The sequence below is a fragment of the Anser cygnoides genome, chromosome 7 (genome assembly GCF_040182565.1).
Source record: "Anser cygnoides isolate HZ-2024a breed goose chromosome 7, Taihu_goose_T2T_genome, whole genome shotgun sequence".
In the NCBI taxonomy this organism is placed as follows: Eukaryota; Metazoa; Chordata; class Aves; order Anseriformes; family Anatidae; genus Anser; species Anser cygnoides.
This window is the reverse complement of record NC_089879.1, coordinates 7,920,879-7,938,237: the sequence shown is the minus strand read 5'-3', so window position 1 is coordinate 7,938,237 and position 17,359 is coordinate 7,920,879. Positions and strand designations below refer to the sequence as shown.

Here is a 17,359-nt window from a genome sequence, read left to right as displayed (position 1 = left end):
CCGCCATAAAATAACTCCACCATGCTCAGTGAAGACCCGCTCACTGATGATCTAGCCCCTGAGTTTCCAGTAGAGTGACACCAACAAAAGTGTCCTCATCAGCAATACCAAAACAGTGGTACTGCTGCTTATCTACAGAGAGACAAATTAGCCTAATTAGAAACAGTATCATTTATAGTAAGTTATTGTACATGATTATTAAGATGAGTTTGGGTAAAAGGCATGCTTGATAAGTAATCAGATGATAGCAGTCTATTTAAAGAAAATGCATATTGTACCAACTTTGTGCTTCTTCAGCAGGAAACAACTTGAGGTTAGAAACTTGTGGGTAAGTGTCTAACCCCCAGCTGAGCAGTCTGGTATCTAGAGGACAAACAGTGCTTGCACCATGCGTGCCCATGGTTTTACATGTGCAATGTACATACGTGTATCTATTTACTAGGTGGCTGGATACAAAACCAAGTAGTTTTTATATTGTGCATAACACATAGCAGGAACTATTAATTTCTTTCTCCATGTAAGAATCACAAATCCTTTGTGTTCAACAGCATTAATGATTCTTTCCCTTGCATTAAAAAATAAATAAAATAAATAAAAATAAAAATAAATAAATAAATAAATAAATACAACTGAAGAGCATGACCCAGAAATCTTCTTCCTAGGAAGAAAAAAAATCTTCTCTTTGTAGAGAAACAAACGAACAAACACAAAAATAAAATTAAATGAGTTTTAGCTTAGCTAAAATGAAAATCTTCTCAAAGTACACTGTAGATCTTCTGGAAAGCTTACTTTAAATATTTCGTATAGCAGTAACTGAAAAAATAAGAATAATCCTACTGGCAAATTCAAAGAAAACCTGATCAAAAAACAAACAGTCTTTCTGTGAATACGAGAAAAAAATATTCGAACCTACTGCTCTCTAATGCTTTGTGTTAGCACCAGTAAAATAATTTGTAAAAGTTAAGAATACAAAGAAAACAAAGATAAATTTGTTTACCTTATGATACTAGTTCTTCAAATACTCAGCAGGGTAAATCAAAACTCAAATTTTGCTTACAAATAAGGTTTGTTAATAGCAGTATTGTGTTTAATCTCCTCATAATTTTTGAGACAATTTAATTTTATATTAGCACAGCTTGTTGCATAGGCAACATTGATTAGGTTTTCACTAAATTTATTTTCAAGGTTTTGTAGAAGTTGTTTAATGCTCTGAAGTTATCTTTGTTATTTACCCATTCTCCCTCTTTAAAGTTGGCCAACTCAACTTCAGCACTGGCTGCACAGAAATGCAGGATGCAATATTTGAAAGTACAGTCTAAACAATGAAGTTGCAGATAATTTCTACAGCTGCATTTTCAGTTTGGATGCACTGTAAACCATGGCCTACTGGAAATCAGCTTTATGAACCAGATGTACCTTTCCAAAAGTCACCCCCTATTGCTGGGCTATCAGGTGTTGATTTCCCTTACTTCTGTTCTTCTGGCTCTATGAATCTTCAACTGCTTGTAGGCAGGGGCACTAGAGAGAAATCTCTCTTAGGTTTCCCTTTGCAGTGGTGATCTTCAGCCTGAGAAGAACACTAAATCTGAATTTTCTGCTGATTGCATTCATGTACACTGCCATGCCCAAGTGAGTGGTTACAACTTCTTACCCTGGTTATGAACATGGGCAGCTAGGGCTGCTGTCCTCTGTTCACCTCCATGATGTTGGGTGAAGTCTGAACATGCTCACTACCGCCTCTCTTTACATTGCTGCTTGTGTTTAGGCATCTATTTATGGCTCAACAACAGTACCATAAAGGGTTCGTAAATGCCAAAGCTGAGTGACTGGAGTGACTACACTAATTAGTTAAAGCTGCTCTAGCGTCTAGACACCATTTGGCAGATGCAGTGCAGTCACGTAAGGGAAGTGTTGCATCAATATTCAAAAGAGAAAAGAAATATAAATCTGACACTGAGAAATTTCAGACTAAGTCAATGAATATGTGTCAGTGTGATAAATGACACCATTATAGGGGGAAAAAAAAAAGCCAAAATACTTGTTCCTCTTTTGTGGGGGTCAAATGCAGCATCTTGCTCCATAGCTACAAATAGCTCCTGTATAGCTGGGGTGGTGCTATGTTTGTCTGCTGGGATGCAATACGGGCAAGAGGGCTTGATATGTGTCCAAACTAGCAGGTTCTTTGGTGGAGGAGCTTTTCATTTTCTCTTTATTTCATAAACACGTAGTGAGTGGGCAGCGAGAAAACAAGGCAAAGACTACATAAGAAACTCTATCAACCAGTGAGCCGAAAAAAAACTCAAAGCGTCTCATCACTAGAGAAATGATCCTCCCTGCACCTAGTAATTTAGAGTCAACCCATCTTTGAAGACTGTTTTTCATTAAAGGCACTAGAAATGTGCAATAGTAGTACATGTCATATCTCCTTAGTTATGGACACACACTACTGAGAACCTGTGAGCAACTATGAATTTTCGCCATTTTTGATTATTTCTTTAAATGGGCATTTTTACATATATTTATTGAACAGGAACTTAAATTTCTCTCAACAGAAACATGTTGGTTTTAATTTGGCTGTCATCCTCCTCAAACAGTGACTGTGTCAGGGCCCTGAGGGCCCTAACGCCCCTGCCCACCCCTGGGGCTCCCCCACCTGCCCATGGGCCCCTTCAGCCCTCCCGGGCCTTCAGTCCCTGCCCCAGTAATGCTGTAGGGTGCTGCCCTCCAACCCCCTATAGCCCTGCCCTGCCTGAGGGCCACACTGAGCAGGGCCACTGGTCCTTGGCCAGTCCCTGTCCCCAAAATGGTGCCCGACGCCCGGCTGTGGCTATGGAACAAGCCCGGCCTGCGAGCTCCTGGCCTGCTCATCCCAGGGGCCCCCACAGAGCCCCTGGCCCTCGCTGAGCCCTGACACACACCTCAGCATTCACACCCTTTCTGAAGTAAAAAAGGCATTTTTGAGCATTTTTACTTCTTTTTGAGGGGTAAAAAAATGTGAAGATTAAACAGCAGACTACTTGGCTCCCAAGACCTGAATACCAAAAGCTGTTTCTCTCATGTGAGCCGATCCAAATCTTTTGTAAAACCATTGCAGAAACCATTGTGGGATCTTTGATCCCAAATACCAGCTACTAGCTGGAAGAAGCTGGGTTTTATCTGTTTTTGCTTCTGTTTCGTTATTTTAAATGACTTGTAGCCTAAGCCCACGCCAATATTTGATTCCAGATTTGATTTATCTTTAAAAATTGTGTTGTTTATCTGGAAGTAAAATACAGACACTCCTCAATTACATACAGGCTGCCTATCCGGGTTGTGGAGTAACTGGCTACAGAAACAAAGAGCAGAGACCACACAGGATTCATCCCGAGGCCTCTCGGCTTCACGAGTGCTGGCTCCGGGCACCACGGCAGCCCACCAAGGCTTCCTGCTCCAGATGAGCACCCGTGCGTCGCCCCAGCAGGCTTCTGCATTGCTGGCTGACTGCGCCGTGCTCCCCACCTTGCCTGATGCCACCTGCGTTATCCAGGCTTTCTGCTTACAGGGCATTTAATATCCCAGTTAGCGGAGAGCTAACTACTAGAAAGTCAGTCACGTAAAATTAAGAACACTTCCACCTATGCATATTTATATTTTAAAATAAACAATAGAAATGTATTCTTTCTATTTTTCTACTAACTCATTTTTTTCTGATTAAAAAATGCCCTAAAATAAACATACTCTACGCCTGGTTTCTGTTACTGTATCTTACACAACACATAATAAAGTAAGTCACATACCATTTGCCTTTAATCTTATCCTTTTCCATTGCTCAGGTTATCTGCAAGGGACCTGTTAGATCTTTTTATACAACGTCTGCTACAGCAAATCACAAGACCTTACCAAAACACTAATCTCATAGTTTAACAGTGTTAGTTAAAGCCTCTCAGTAACTCAAGGTCATGTGTTAGAGTAATTTTATTCTAATGTATTAGGTCTCCTTTGGATTTCAGGAAAACTGCTAAGCTCAAATGTGGTCCTAAATAAGTATGATTTATTTGCAATTGGGGAGTATAAATATTTTTATACTACTGACCTTTTGTGTAGTAAAACCAATTTTGAAAAATACGGTGCAAATCCTGAGCACAAGGTAATGCAATAAAGAATTAGAACAGTGATTTTCTGATGCAGTGACACAAAACAGAATTTTCTCTTTCTGCTTGCAAAAAAAAATTACCTCAGACCATATTTTAGAGGCCTGTTTGAGAGAACATCTGGAAAGCATTCCACAGGAAATCAAACCTATATTAAATATGTTTTGTGGGGCTCTGTTTCCTTGCATTGACTTTAAGCATGCATAATGTGTTTCTGTCTTCTCAACTGCAAAGAAAACACTTCTCTGCGCATCTTCTACAAACTGATAGGCTGAACTGTCAATCCATGATTTCTATCAGGGGATGCTGGTAAGATTTCTATTTAGTCTATCTGTAACAAAGCTCTCCAATAACATGAACAAATCCACTAGCTACTTTCAGAGTACCAAGAGATTGTATATTTTCATTTTATTTCATTTCCTTTACGCTGTTTAATTTTAAGCTTCTAAATATAAATGACTGTCATGTTTAAAGATGTCCAAGCCCCAGAGTGTCTCTTGATAGCATGTTACTCAGGAAAGAACTAGTCCATTAGGGATAGAGTTGTTCTCACTTCATTAGCTGGGCAGACAGGAGTATCTGAATTACAGACTGGAAACCTAAGAAAATCATTGTCACGCTCAAAGAGCAAGCCAAAGAAATTAGTGCCACAGCAAGTCCTTGAGTGTGCCACTGGATGCTCAGGTGTTTATTAACAACTATATCATGAGTGCACGCTGAAAGGATGTGGTTCCGAGTACCTGAGAAAGACATCTATGACAATAACATTCTCTGTAACCACTTGAATAAACTATAACAAAATATTTCTGGCTCAAGCATGAAACAAAATTGGAGTCTGGAGATGGAAAATAATCTAAAGCAAGCATCTATACAAGCATCTAGGTTCTCTGTTTACTAGAAAAGTTCCTGTTGGCAAAAATATGATGCACTGGATCATCAGGTTTCCTAAGGTTATGTAGGGATTCTTTCTGCATTCCAACGTCCCTGCAGTGGCATCCCTGAGCAGAATAGCTCTGTATCCACTCCCAGTCTTTCCTGACTAAAGGAAAGAAAGGGTGCCCAGTGCATCCTTGCACTTGATTGTTCAGGGCCTGCAGCCAACGTAGCTCAAACTCATCCTTAAGCTATGCTAAAAGCTGTTCTGACTTCAGGAGTCAGACAACAAATTTCAAGTCAGAACAACAGTAGATAAAAGCAGATTAAAGTCTCTTTTGTTGGGAAACTTTTTGTGTCATGCACAAAACATCCCCATCAAACAGAAAGTCCCCAAGTTCTGGCACTAGCAAACCAGTATAGCATTTATCTTATTCAACATGCTTTACTTGGTTTTAGAAGATACACGGATATCCCATGCTAGTAAGAAAAGCACTGATTTACAGAATAGGATTGGAAAAAAAAATCACTTTTACCAGTTAAGGATGACATATACGGTCTAGGAGGTTTGTTGTTTCTTTTTTTAATCTCCAATGTCAAAAAAACTGAACATGGCCACAGCAGCTAAGAGAGCTGACAGCCTGTGATACATCCAGCTGATTACAGAAGTTCATCTGAAAGACACTGTCCATTTTGAAGAATTCTTTGCAGTGCTGCATGATGACCAGTTGCTGAGACATATCTCCAGCATTTCACAAGGCCTAATTAGAAAAGGGAGCATCGTAACTGACAGGACAACCACTGTAGTTTGTGCTTGAATTGGAGCAAAAGAAAATTAACTAAATATTCAAATAATACAGTCAAGATTTAATTTAACAGATGTCTAACTCATACAGACTTTATAATATAAAAGCTTATTTTAATGGTTTATAGCATGTGCTTGAACAAACATACTGTAAGCACAAATATGTGAATGTAAGGGCATCTATTAATAATCTTTGGCAAGGGTCACATTCATCTCACACAGAAAATCTATATTCAACAGTAAACACATATCAGAAAACTTTCCCTGTGCCACTTGCTTTAAAGCCAGGAGATAATCAAAGCGTAGGAAACAACTACCTTCTGTGCTGAGAAGTCTTTTCAGATATTGGTACATTTACACGTGGCTTTCCACTTAACAGTAGTTACTCCATCAGTAGCATGGTAGTGCTTAAAACATAATGAAAGCAATGCAATTTCTATTCAGTAAACATTAAAATGCTAAAATTTGAAAATATGCATGTGGCTGTCACTTGTTCTGTTGAGAAACAAAGTTTTATTTTTAGTTCTAGTGCTTACATTATCTTGCAGCTATTTTAATGGATGAACTGCCACCAGAAATATTCTCTCACTAGGGCCTGATGTAGAGTGATATAAATAACCTTTACAAAGTCCAGCATAATGGAATGGCAAAATTAGTTGACATTCTTTTAATTAGCACTGCCTGAAGATTTACCTACACAGAACAGGAATAGCCAAATTCATCCCTGGAATAAATCCACTGAAGTCACTGATCTCAGAGGAAGTACGCTGGGAATGGACTCGATATAATATCTCTGTTATACACATAGAACATATAGTGGTTTCTTGCCTTTAGTATATATGCGGTTTGAGGTAGATGGGGAAACATTTTGATTTATGCAAGAAAATGCTGTTGTGTGATATATATCTCTTTTGCCTCAGAAAAAACAGATTACCCAAATGTGACTGAGTGTATATTAAAAGGGATCAAAAATGTTCTCTTCAACAGATTTAACAGATTAGTAAGTGGAAACTACTTGTGCAAACCAGTGGATGCTGAACTTCTGCTCTCTACAAAAAATCTCTCAATTAACAATTCAACAAATCAGTGGTAGCAGTAGTCTTACTGGAACCCCATCCAGCAAAGCAATTAAGAGCTTGCTTAACCGTAAGAACATGAGTAGTTCCAAATTTAGATTCTATTAAAGATTAATGTCAAATCTAACTTTCCTAGCTTTCAAAAATTTTGACTAAACATGTGTGAAACTGTTTCATTAACAAATGTAATTTCAGCTGTCCTGTGTGATAAAGGAACAAACAAAATGGGTTGAATTCCCACTGCTGTAACCCCCTTTCTAGCTCATGTTTCTAATCTGTATTCTTTTTTTTTTTTTTTTTATAGTATTATACAGGCAATTTTCCTTTCTCACCTAGAGAACAAGCTTTTTCAGATACAATGATGCACAGAGAGGAAGGACCATGTCTGGACGATGATAATACCCCCAAGTTCTCAGAGCTGAAGTTTACTAGTGGCTGTGAGTACTTTAACTCGCTGCATTGTTTTGGCTAACAAGGGACTGACATGGAAGATCAGGTATCTAAATATGGTCCATAAAAGTCTAATAATTTGCATCCAATTTTATTTTATGATTTTTCTAACAATCATAAATATTTTATTCCTTCTTTCACTTTTGCAACTCTGCAGAAAGGTAATAATGGATATTCAGCACCACAGTTAACTCTTATCCTTAAAAATTACTTGGGAAGGAATAGCAGGACTTCAGCAATGTGAGGATACTGCCAAATCTACACCATGCAAAACATAAAACAGCTGAACCAAAGAGCTCTGACAACACTTAGCTTCTGTTTTACAGACAATGGGCATAAAAGAATTACACTACCTTTTCATGGTTACATTCCTGGGTTTCAGGAATGAGTGGAGGCACTAGCTGGCTGCAGAAATGCTGCTAGGAGAGTTTCAAGCTTGCCTGCCAAAGGACCTCATTGTGAAGATACTGTCTGGTTACTGCTTCTTAGAGCATAAAAACCCCTGTGCTTGAGGATCTCCTCACTGTTAAAGCACAAAGTGATGTGAAAGTTTGGTGCAGGAATACAGCTGAGCCGTTTTTCTAATTACTATATCCTTGCTCGCGTCTTTGCTTCTTTCACTGCTCAACAAAATGTCAATCATCCAGCACGCTTTTAATCTTCAAGACCCTCTTAAGCAGAACGGAGAGAGTATAAATGAGGACTGGCCAAGCACATCTTGGCACTCCAGAACGAGATCTACACTTTAACAGGGACAAAGCACTTGGTTTGCTGGTTGTTCTGATTTTTAGATTCCTTAGGGGTTTATGGATATGTTTTAAAGAGGAACTGCTTGATTCCTTCTGAGTTTTGTTCAGAGGAGAGAAATTTTAAATGTGTTGGGGGAGGGGAGAGTAATACTATGTTTTACTCTGCTAACAAAAGACATCAATGTAATGAATCACATAAAGGACTCAAAAGTAAGCAAGTAATTTGATATTGCAGCATTTTCTACTTTATTTTTCCTTGACTTGAAAGGTTTTTGCTTATTTTGCAGAGTCTGCATTTTTTTTTCTTTTCCAGGCTAGCAATACCCCTGACACCCCAAACTTCACTACACCATCATGCTCCAAGCACACCAGCTTGTCCCACCTCTCTCCAGACCCCACCATCTGAATTTTTTGAACTGTGATCATTCCTCACTAGCAATTCATTTATTAAAAGACAGGTTTTCCACTTTTTCCTCCCTCGCTGGCCCTGTGGTCCAGGCAGGGGGGCTTGGCCTCCCCTAGCCAAGCCCCAAGGCCAGGAGCAGAGAGTCCCTGCAGGTAGCCCGAGCCCAGGCTACCCCGGTTACCCTGCAGACATCCTGCATCCAGCGCAGGGTGAGTCAGGCAGCACACGAAGTTTCTCGCCCACTCCCTGACTCTGCCTCCAAACACAAAATATAGACACAGCCTGCACGTCTCTCGAAATCAAGAGCATCCCTGTTCTAATGTCCTTAACAGCATTATGAAAACTACGTCGCTGTCCTGGTTTTGCATACCCACAGCACAACAGCAATCTCAAGGAGCTGCCAGACAGCTTCAAGCGCCCAACTGATATAAATACCCCGGAGGGACGCAAATCCAGCTCTGTTGCACAGAACTGTACCCTGCCACTGTGTCCTTCGTGACAACACCCAGTGGGCAGCCACCTAGAGCCAGGCAGGGACCACGCAGTGCAGCTCAGCAGCTGGCCACTGAACTGTAACTGGTATAAGCTACAGGCTCCGGGAGGGAGCAGGCATCTATGTTTTCCCTCTCATTTTCTGAATTACAGATGATCACTGGACTGTGGCAAGATATTGAGGGAGGAAAAGAGCCGCGCGCAGGAGAGCGGTGAGGAGGGGCTGTAAGCGGCTGTAACGGAGAGGATTCAAACGTGGCAGAGAGGCAGTGAGAGTCGGGTAATGACTGGGAGATCTGGGAAGAGGAGATGAAAGGGGACTAAGCAAGAAGAGGCGTGAGGATAAAGCAAGGGAGAAAGCTGGAAAAATGAAAGAGAAGCCTAAGGAATAGAAGAATTGAGGAAAAAGCCCTGTTTCTCCTCCATCTCTTCTCTCTCCCCCACACATCCCTTGAGTGCCCTCCTCCCTGGTACTTGCTAACGCTGCAGCTGAAGCCTCCCTCCTCACACAAGAGGCTGGGCTCCCCCTCTCCTGTGGCAGGACACAGACGGCTGGCTGCACACTTAGAGCATCTCATCACAAACTTGCTTACAGTCTTTAGCCACCCCCTCCTCTGGCAAACCTTGCCCACGAAGGCGTGCAGTCTGCAGCCCGTAACGTGCCTGCTACAGGAGCTGCCCACAGGTCCCGTGCAGAGAAGCCACTCGCACAAACAGGTGCTGGCATGAAGCGCTCGCAGACCTGCACACGGCTTACGGTAAACATGCACAGATACAGTGGCTCCCTTTTCACAGGAAATCATCATAAGAAATTTCAACAGAATATAGAGAAGGAAAATTAATTTCCTGGCAAGTTTCTTGTGTTTGCAGGAAACACAGCAAGCAGCTGAGCTTTTGTTCTAGCTCTTGCTGTGAATGAGCTATTTTACGCACTGGTAAAAATGTTTGCATATCTTCGTGCAAGGTCCTTATAACTGTACATGCTTTCACACAGAACTGAATATCTTTCACACGGAGTTGAATGTGTTCTTGCACCAAAATTAAGACTAAACAAGTGACCAGAAACAATTGACAGCAGTATCCCCAAAGGATTGTACGAGGGGTAAGAACATGCCAATGAATGCCAATGAAAGCACATTTATAAAGATTTGGATCTCTGACTATAGAGTGCCAAATATATCTTGTGTTTGAACTACCTTCTTGCTATTTCGCCATTTTGAGTACAGCAATTGTGGAGGACAAGAAACTTGCATTCAATTACTAGATTCTTATTTAAGAAAAAAATAATCTAAAAAGTCTTTAAAAAAAAAAGAAATTCTATCTTTCTTTTCAGATCTTTACAGCACATGGCTGTATTGATACTGTTCTATTTTTCTGTTCTGTTAATAAGTAATCTGTCTGCATCATTATCATTCTGCTCAGTGCCTGATGAACATATCCAGAAAACAGTAGTATGCAAATTCAAAACACCAATTATTAAAAAGACCAAACTAATGTCTCACACTTTCATTACTCAGTGAAAACAGTATTTTGAAATACTGTCAAACATGATACTGACAAAAATGAAGCACACTGTCCTGCCTTTTTAGAGCAGAATGATATTTCTAAAGCATGCCAGTCAATTTTGTGAGGTTTAATTTGTGGCTGAAGTAATCAGAAGAGGAGTTTCCTCAGAGGTTTGAGATATTCCAGGACAACTAGTGAAAGTTTTTGACAGTACAATGATCTGCCTTAGAAGTTTTGTTTATGTTCATAATGAAAAAGAATTCTAATGGCTTCTTTTTTTTCTTTTTTTTTTCTTTTCTTTCTTTTTACTTAGAATTGACAGGCATGCCTGAGAGCCTCCAATCAGTTTCAGAGCGGCATATGGACTGGGATACAAGGAGAGGCAGCAGAAAAATGAAAATGAACCATGAACCATTTAATATTCTGATGAAGTTGAAAAACCAGGACTGTTTACGTAAGTCAGAGCTTACTTGCATTTCCTGACATTTCTGGTCCCTTTTTCCCTCAATCAAGACTTTATTACTGATCGATGAATGAATAAAAAAGAAAAAAAATCAAAGTGTCCTGCCATCTCAGTTAGGGGCATCTGCCATTTGGCTGAATTGCTTCTCTGCTCTTAATTCTGTTTGAAAAACAGATTCAGTGATACGTGCATCTAAAACAAAGCTTTCAAAGAGCATCCAAAACTGAATGTTTAAATACATACTTGGGCATAGGCCCAAGTGATATTTTATATGGAGTAGGGGCAGATTCAAATCTTGCATTTCTAAGCGAGCAGCATTTGGAAAACATTTGCTTTCAGAAATCCTTTAAAAACCCTAAGAAACCCTTAGAACTTGTCCCCCTTGTTTTGCCTGGCATTACGAAGAAACTCCAATGGATGTAACGGGCATGCAAATAATAGTTTCTAAATGACAGTTTCACAGAAGTTAGAACATAGTCTCAATTTTTTCTCTCATTTAGATACTTGTTCTGATTTCAAAATGAAATAGAAGTTTTCAGAGTTAGAACTACATGTCTCGTGACTACTGCTTTTAATTACTCTAAACATGCCTGGAATTACCACATAGACTGATATTTATCAATGCCAATATTTTTAATAGCAGGGAGGAGATGTGATCTCTTCTTCCCCTTCTTTCTTCCCTTGCCCAAGTCCCTGTTTTCCTGCAGATCACAGGGAACAAGCCACACCATCTCCCTCTAAGTGCACAACAATTCAGAGACAAAATGCCTTTCACCACATTATGGATAGACTGGAATAGCTCTGCTGCTCTTTTCATCCCCCTGGGGCAGGAGAGGGGAAAGGTACTAACCACACTAGTGGTTTAGACAGCCCAGGAGGCATTAGCATTGACATGGGACAGCCATCAGCAACCCGTGACATTTGCTGCGCCCCGAGGTGCAGGACCAAGCACTGCACTTTGCTGACCATGCCTCGACCCCACAGACATCTGCCTGCCCGTTCCTTCTCACCAGCACTGCCCTGCTCCTGACAGCCAGGACTCACCAAGACATGAAAGGGTCCAAACGTTTTAATTTGGAGTTTTAAAGAAAAGAAGTCAGGGGAAGAACCTGTAAAGAAATTCATTTTCACCCTAGTGTTGGCTGCAACCTTGGGCTACAGGAGCAGCCATATTCCCAAGCTCTGTTCTGCAGTGCTGGAACGGAGAAAGCAGAACACCAGGCCTATGAGGTCAGATTAAACAAAATGCCATTAAAAACTTAGCTGCTGGGACAACATTAGATCAAAGCTGACCAAAGGAAAACACAGTCATAAGAGAAGTAATGGCATTAATTTAACTAAGCAATTCCTGAGCACTACAGCCTGGATAAAAGGAAGAAGTTTACCTATAAAATCCTCTCCCCCACTTCCCTGGCACTGTAACACACTGGGATTTTGGCAGAAAGCACACTGAAGATGCTGCAATTTAGCAGGGCCTGTGCTAAGGAAGACAATCTAGGTAAGACAGTATATACAAGCAAAAAGACTAACACCACAACGTGGAAATGGAAAACGGGTGGTTCTGCCTCCAGAACCAGTATCCAGCTTTCACAGACTGCAGCAGCCTTGAAGGTGCTGAACGTAACTCACTGAACTGCAATGAAAACTCTGCCCTTATTTAAAGCTGCTCTAGTTTGTGGCAGCAGGAAAGTGGCTCCTGACTTCCCCCAGCCACGGAGGGCAAAGCACTGCTGCCTCCTCAGCTGGCAACACCTCGGGTATGTGTGAGGTGCTACGGCTACAAATTCAACATCACCAGTGGAGATCTCATAGCTGGACTTCAAAGTATTTTACCAGGCATATGTACTTACTTATCGAGACATATATATACATATCTTCAGTATCCTTGACATTTTACAATAGTGTTTATTTCCTTACTTGCAATTCACAGATTTTGTTAATCTACAGGGAATTTACATGTTCAAAATGCGCATGAGTTCTTGGGCTTAACTTCATAAAGATGACATTAGCACAACAGCATTCTTATATAAACATACACGATGCTAAGTAGGAATAAAGCATTTCCTACGGGCAGAGGAAGTCCTGTATGGCACCGAATAAGCATCGTGTGACAACCTGCAGAGAACTTAATAAAAGCAGAAGGACACAGTTTGTCACGTGAAGCAGCGCCCCGTAGTGCCTGGCTGTGCTGAACACACAGAGGGAAGAGACTGGGAATCAGGTCACTGAATCTATGACCCTCCAGTTGTGTCAGCCCACCACTTTTGTCAGGGGAGGGGAGATAAAACAATTCCCAACCTAAAACAGCTCTAACAAGACCGTGGGATCCAGTCCACAAATGTGGACTCCTTTTCTTTCCGTGAAGCTGAAGTCTGCAAGTAGTCTGTTTATTGTGACTATATATAAAGTCCACCATGTGGCTTGCATCCACTGTTGTTAGTGCTCACTTGCTATATTGCAATGACAACAAACCCCAATATAAAGAATAATTCTGTTTTCACCTGGTCACTAGTGGGACATAAAACCACTTTGAGACATCATTTCATAGAGACATCTAATGAAAATTATTCCAACAGAAATGTGCAAAAATTAAGCCTGGGATTTAAAAATTCTTCCTTAATGCGAGGGAGTAGCTGTGAACAGTTCTGGAGAAGGCACACACTGTAACCAGATGCAGGCTTTTGTTATTCTGTTAGGGATGTCAGAGGCTTTTGCTGCTTTCCCTGACTCATCCTATTCCCTGGTGGATATTCTGACCCCAGTCTTGGCAAATCCAGCAGTACCAAAAAGTTCTCTCTGGAACCTCATTAATCATTCCCCTGCCGTGTGCTATCTTACCTGCAGATGTAATTCTTCTTGCAGGATTCTTGTAAATTCAGGCAGTTTGGTTTCTCCCTGTCCTCATATGAACACACAGGAACAATAGTCTGCCGTCTCCTCTCTGTACAGGCTACGTCTCGACAGGAGCAGAAGAGCATCCCGTAGCTGTGCTTTGGGGGAACTTTGTCAAAAAATAGCCGGAGGGCCTTATGACACTTCCGCTTGTTACAGATTTCATTAGACGTGCTGCTGGTGCAGGGGGTTATGTAAGCAGATCTGAACCTCTTGCAGGTATCATTTAGGTTACAAGCTTTTGCTGCATCCAAGCAATTGTTCCCCTTTGAAAGTACTGGCTCCACTAGAAAAAACAACACAACAGCAGTAAGAAACGTGTCACATTTATATTGTGTTTTGACGTTTGTGTTTATTTCATTCTGTTAATGAGATCCTGATAATATACTTGTTACATACAAAACTTTCAGTGCCAGAAACCGTAACCGGTCCTTATGTTTCTTACGGTAATGACTTAACAAGTGAACAAGAGCACAGGCATGCGTTACGATCAAAGCGCTGGCAAATAAATGACGACTACACCAGGCAGGCTGTACTTCATCTGCTTTGCTGCTGACATGCAGGATGAAAATTGGGAAAGACTTGGCCACACTTAAATGCTATTAAAATCACTGGTAAATTGGAAGGGATACATTTGGCCCACCGCACAAGAACACAGTTACACCGTGGGCTCCTAACTCTGGTTTTGGAAAGCTCCGTCATATTTTTTTTTATTTTCCTTCAACAGTAAGAATGACATTCAGTGTCTACACCAAGAAACAACATTTAAATGTAATTTGTGTACTCTGCGGAATGTAAAAGCCACGTACGTGCCTGTTACTATAGTTTTTGAGGTCTAAAATAGCCCACAGAGACAGAAAGGCAAACAGGTGCAGCCGCACGATTGAGAGGGCTCTGATGCCACCCGCAAGGTCTGTGAGCTCCAGGATCAGACTGAGGTACTTTCGTAAGACCTATAGATACCACCTGAACCCTGAAAGTTTTATGAAGTTTACAAGCATGACATAGAATTAACAAGTCACCATGAAAGAAAAACCAGGAGTATCTCACTCCCTTACACACACGCATGCATATGCACACATTATGAGAAGCTATAGGAAAAAAAATAAGCTCAGATAAAAGTTAAGACTATAATTACACATTTAATTTTGCAATACATTATCCAGATATTAAAATCCAACATATGCTTTGCTTGAAAATGATGGCAACTGGCATCAGAGTACAAAATTCAATTAAGAACAATTATAAAGTTGCTTTGGATAATGGGAATGCCAACATCACAGATCCAAGACAATACATTAATTTCCCACTGCTACAGAATTCGCAAGCTGAACAAAAGATATTCTGCAAATATTGAAAACATTGCAGCAACCACTTAGGAGGGACAGCCAAAGGTAACACATCTCCAACAAGATCTAAAGCTCTAAGCACCTCTTAAAAAGCTTATTTTCTAGATTTTCCACCTTTTCCCAGAAACTCAGTCCCTTTGTATAACAAGACCTTTGTATAACTCAGTGCCATTCCTCTCCATTCTCCTACCACTTTGCCCCTCGTTCCCTGACCAGGATGCCAACCAACCCTTTCTCTATTTTTTTTCACGGCATTTTTTCAGGGACATTTGATGCAGTTTGGCTGACATAGCACACTGACTTACTGCATTTGCTTGAACTACCTGTGCCTTGCATGCTAGCACACACTTAGCATTACACAAATGTATTATTACCTGCTACTACCCCATGCATCTCAGATGTTCAGAAACAACCCAGTGGATAAGTAAAATGCATTACATTTGTTTTTCACTCTAGTGATACGTTGTAACTACATTAATATATTTAGCGTTTATGTATTTAATACCCACGCTCTGAATCCTTCCCCAGCCCAGCTTCCCGCACAACAAACTGCAAATTTCTGCTTATCTCCACATGCTACAAAATTATAATCATGCAACATTTGCCTGTAAATTAACAGCCAACCATTGCTTGTCAGTTCACGCTAAACCAGATGCAGAAGAGATGATATCGAAAATACAAACCTCTCATAAGGTTGTAACACTTTTATATAAAATGCTGCATTATATTAACATATATCTATAATCTTAACTCTGAACTCTCCAAGTTATTTTCCTCTGATACAGTATATAGAATTATATGTTTGGTACAAATATAATTACTATGTAATCTGTAGGGCATATAATTATGCAATATATGAATAGTACATGCTAATTACTATGTGATTGCAGAGTAATTACATGGTTATTTGTGCCTGCGAGTCAACTGCTGAATTCCACTCTTTAAAACCAGATTCTGTGGAAGAGCTCTGAATGGGGTATAACAATGCAGACAGACATCAGCTTACTTTATTATAAAGCATTCTTAAAAAAAAAAAAAAAAAAAGATGTAATAAAGCACCTCCTTGCTAACAATCATATATATGTTTTCCAGTAAGGATACACAGTTATGGTAAATGTTGACACAATTAAAAACAGCACTGAAAGTTATCATATCTTTCACACAACTTTTATCTAACCAATGCTTGTGTTCCTTCACATGTGAACTCTGAACACGGACCATTTATTTGTTTTTTTGTTGTTGTTGTCGTTGTTGGATTTTTCTGTTGTTGTTTTTGTTTGTTTTGTTGTTGTTGTTTGCTTGCTTGCTTGTTTTTAACTACCCCTGGCTGTAACTTGCCACTTGCCTTTTCTATTTTGATCCATAAGTCTCCAGCTATTGTTTCTGTCTTATTTATCATCACATTATAGAAATTATTTCTACCTTTTGTAACCAAGACTAACATAGAGCACATAGAAGATCTGCATCTACTGCACTTGAATTAAATGAGACTGTCTGAACTTCTCGTTAGTGCCAGCTTCCCCCAATCTTTTAAATCATGTTTTAATGCAAAATTTACAATCCAGAACACACTTTCTGCTTTGTTCTTATTGCAAAAGTACGAAGTAATTATTCCTATGTCCTGTGGTATCTACAAACAGTTAACAACACTGAAAATATTTCTGAGGATTACTTACGCAGCAGTAATACATAAGGTCAGAACTTCACCCAGCTTCTGTTCTGCAAAGCTTAAATTATTAAGACAGGCAGAAGTTTGGCTCTTACTAGGTACTGACTATGTTAAGAGCAAATGGATCTAATCCAGAGCTACTTTTCCTGACAGCATCCCTCAGGAAAGGTCTGTGTAAGATCTTTTCCCAGTTCCCCCTCTCTTGGGGCACTTGGGTATGGACGGGGGGCAGTCAGACCAGCAGCCTAGGACAAGCGACCATCCCTGCCCACCACCATTTCCCCACCCAGAGCTCCCTCTCTCACAAGTTGTTTTGCCTTGGGCCCACGGCGGAAACCGTGCCAGACCACACAGCTCTCAGCTCCTGCCAAATCACTGCAGCCTCCCAGGTAAGCCACTTGCAGTCCATCGGTAAGCGATGCCTTGTGCCTGTGTGCCAGGCACGGGGGCCCCCCTGCCCCCGGGGGCCCAGCAGAGCAGGCCTGCAGGCGCTGGGGTG

At 40.6% G+C, this 17,359-nt stretch overlaps 1 protein-coding gene across 3 annotated transcripts in view; it reads right to left on the bottom strand.

Annotated features, from left to right (window-relative positions):
* Positions 1-17,359, bottom strand: part of GFRA1 (GDNF family receptor alpha 1) — a 274,556-nt gene that overhangs the window by 56,037 nt on the left and 201,160 nt on the right. For all 3 annotated transcript variants that reach the window (XM_067000421.1, XM_048060503.2, XM_067000420.1), the window contains exon 4: positions 13,789-14,128. In XM_067000421.1, the coding sequence (XP_066856522.1) occupies positions 13,789-14,128 (340 nt within the window). The remainder of the gene's footprint in view (positions 1-13,788; positions 14,129-17,359) is intronic.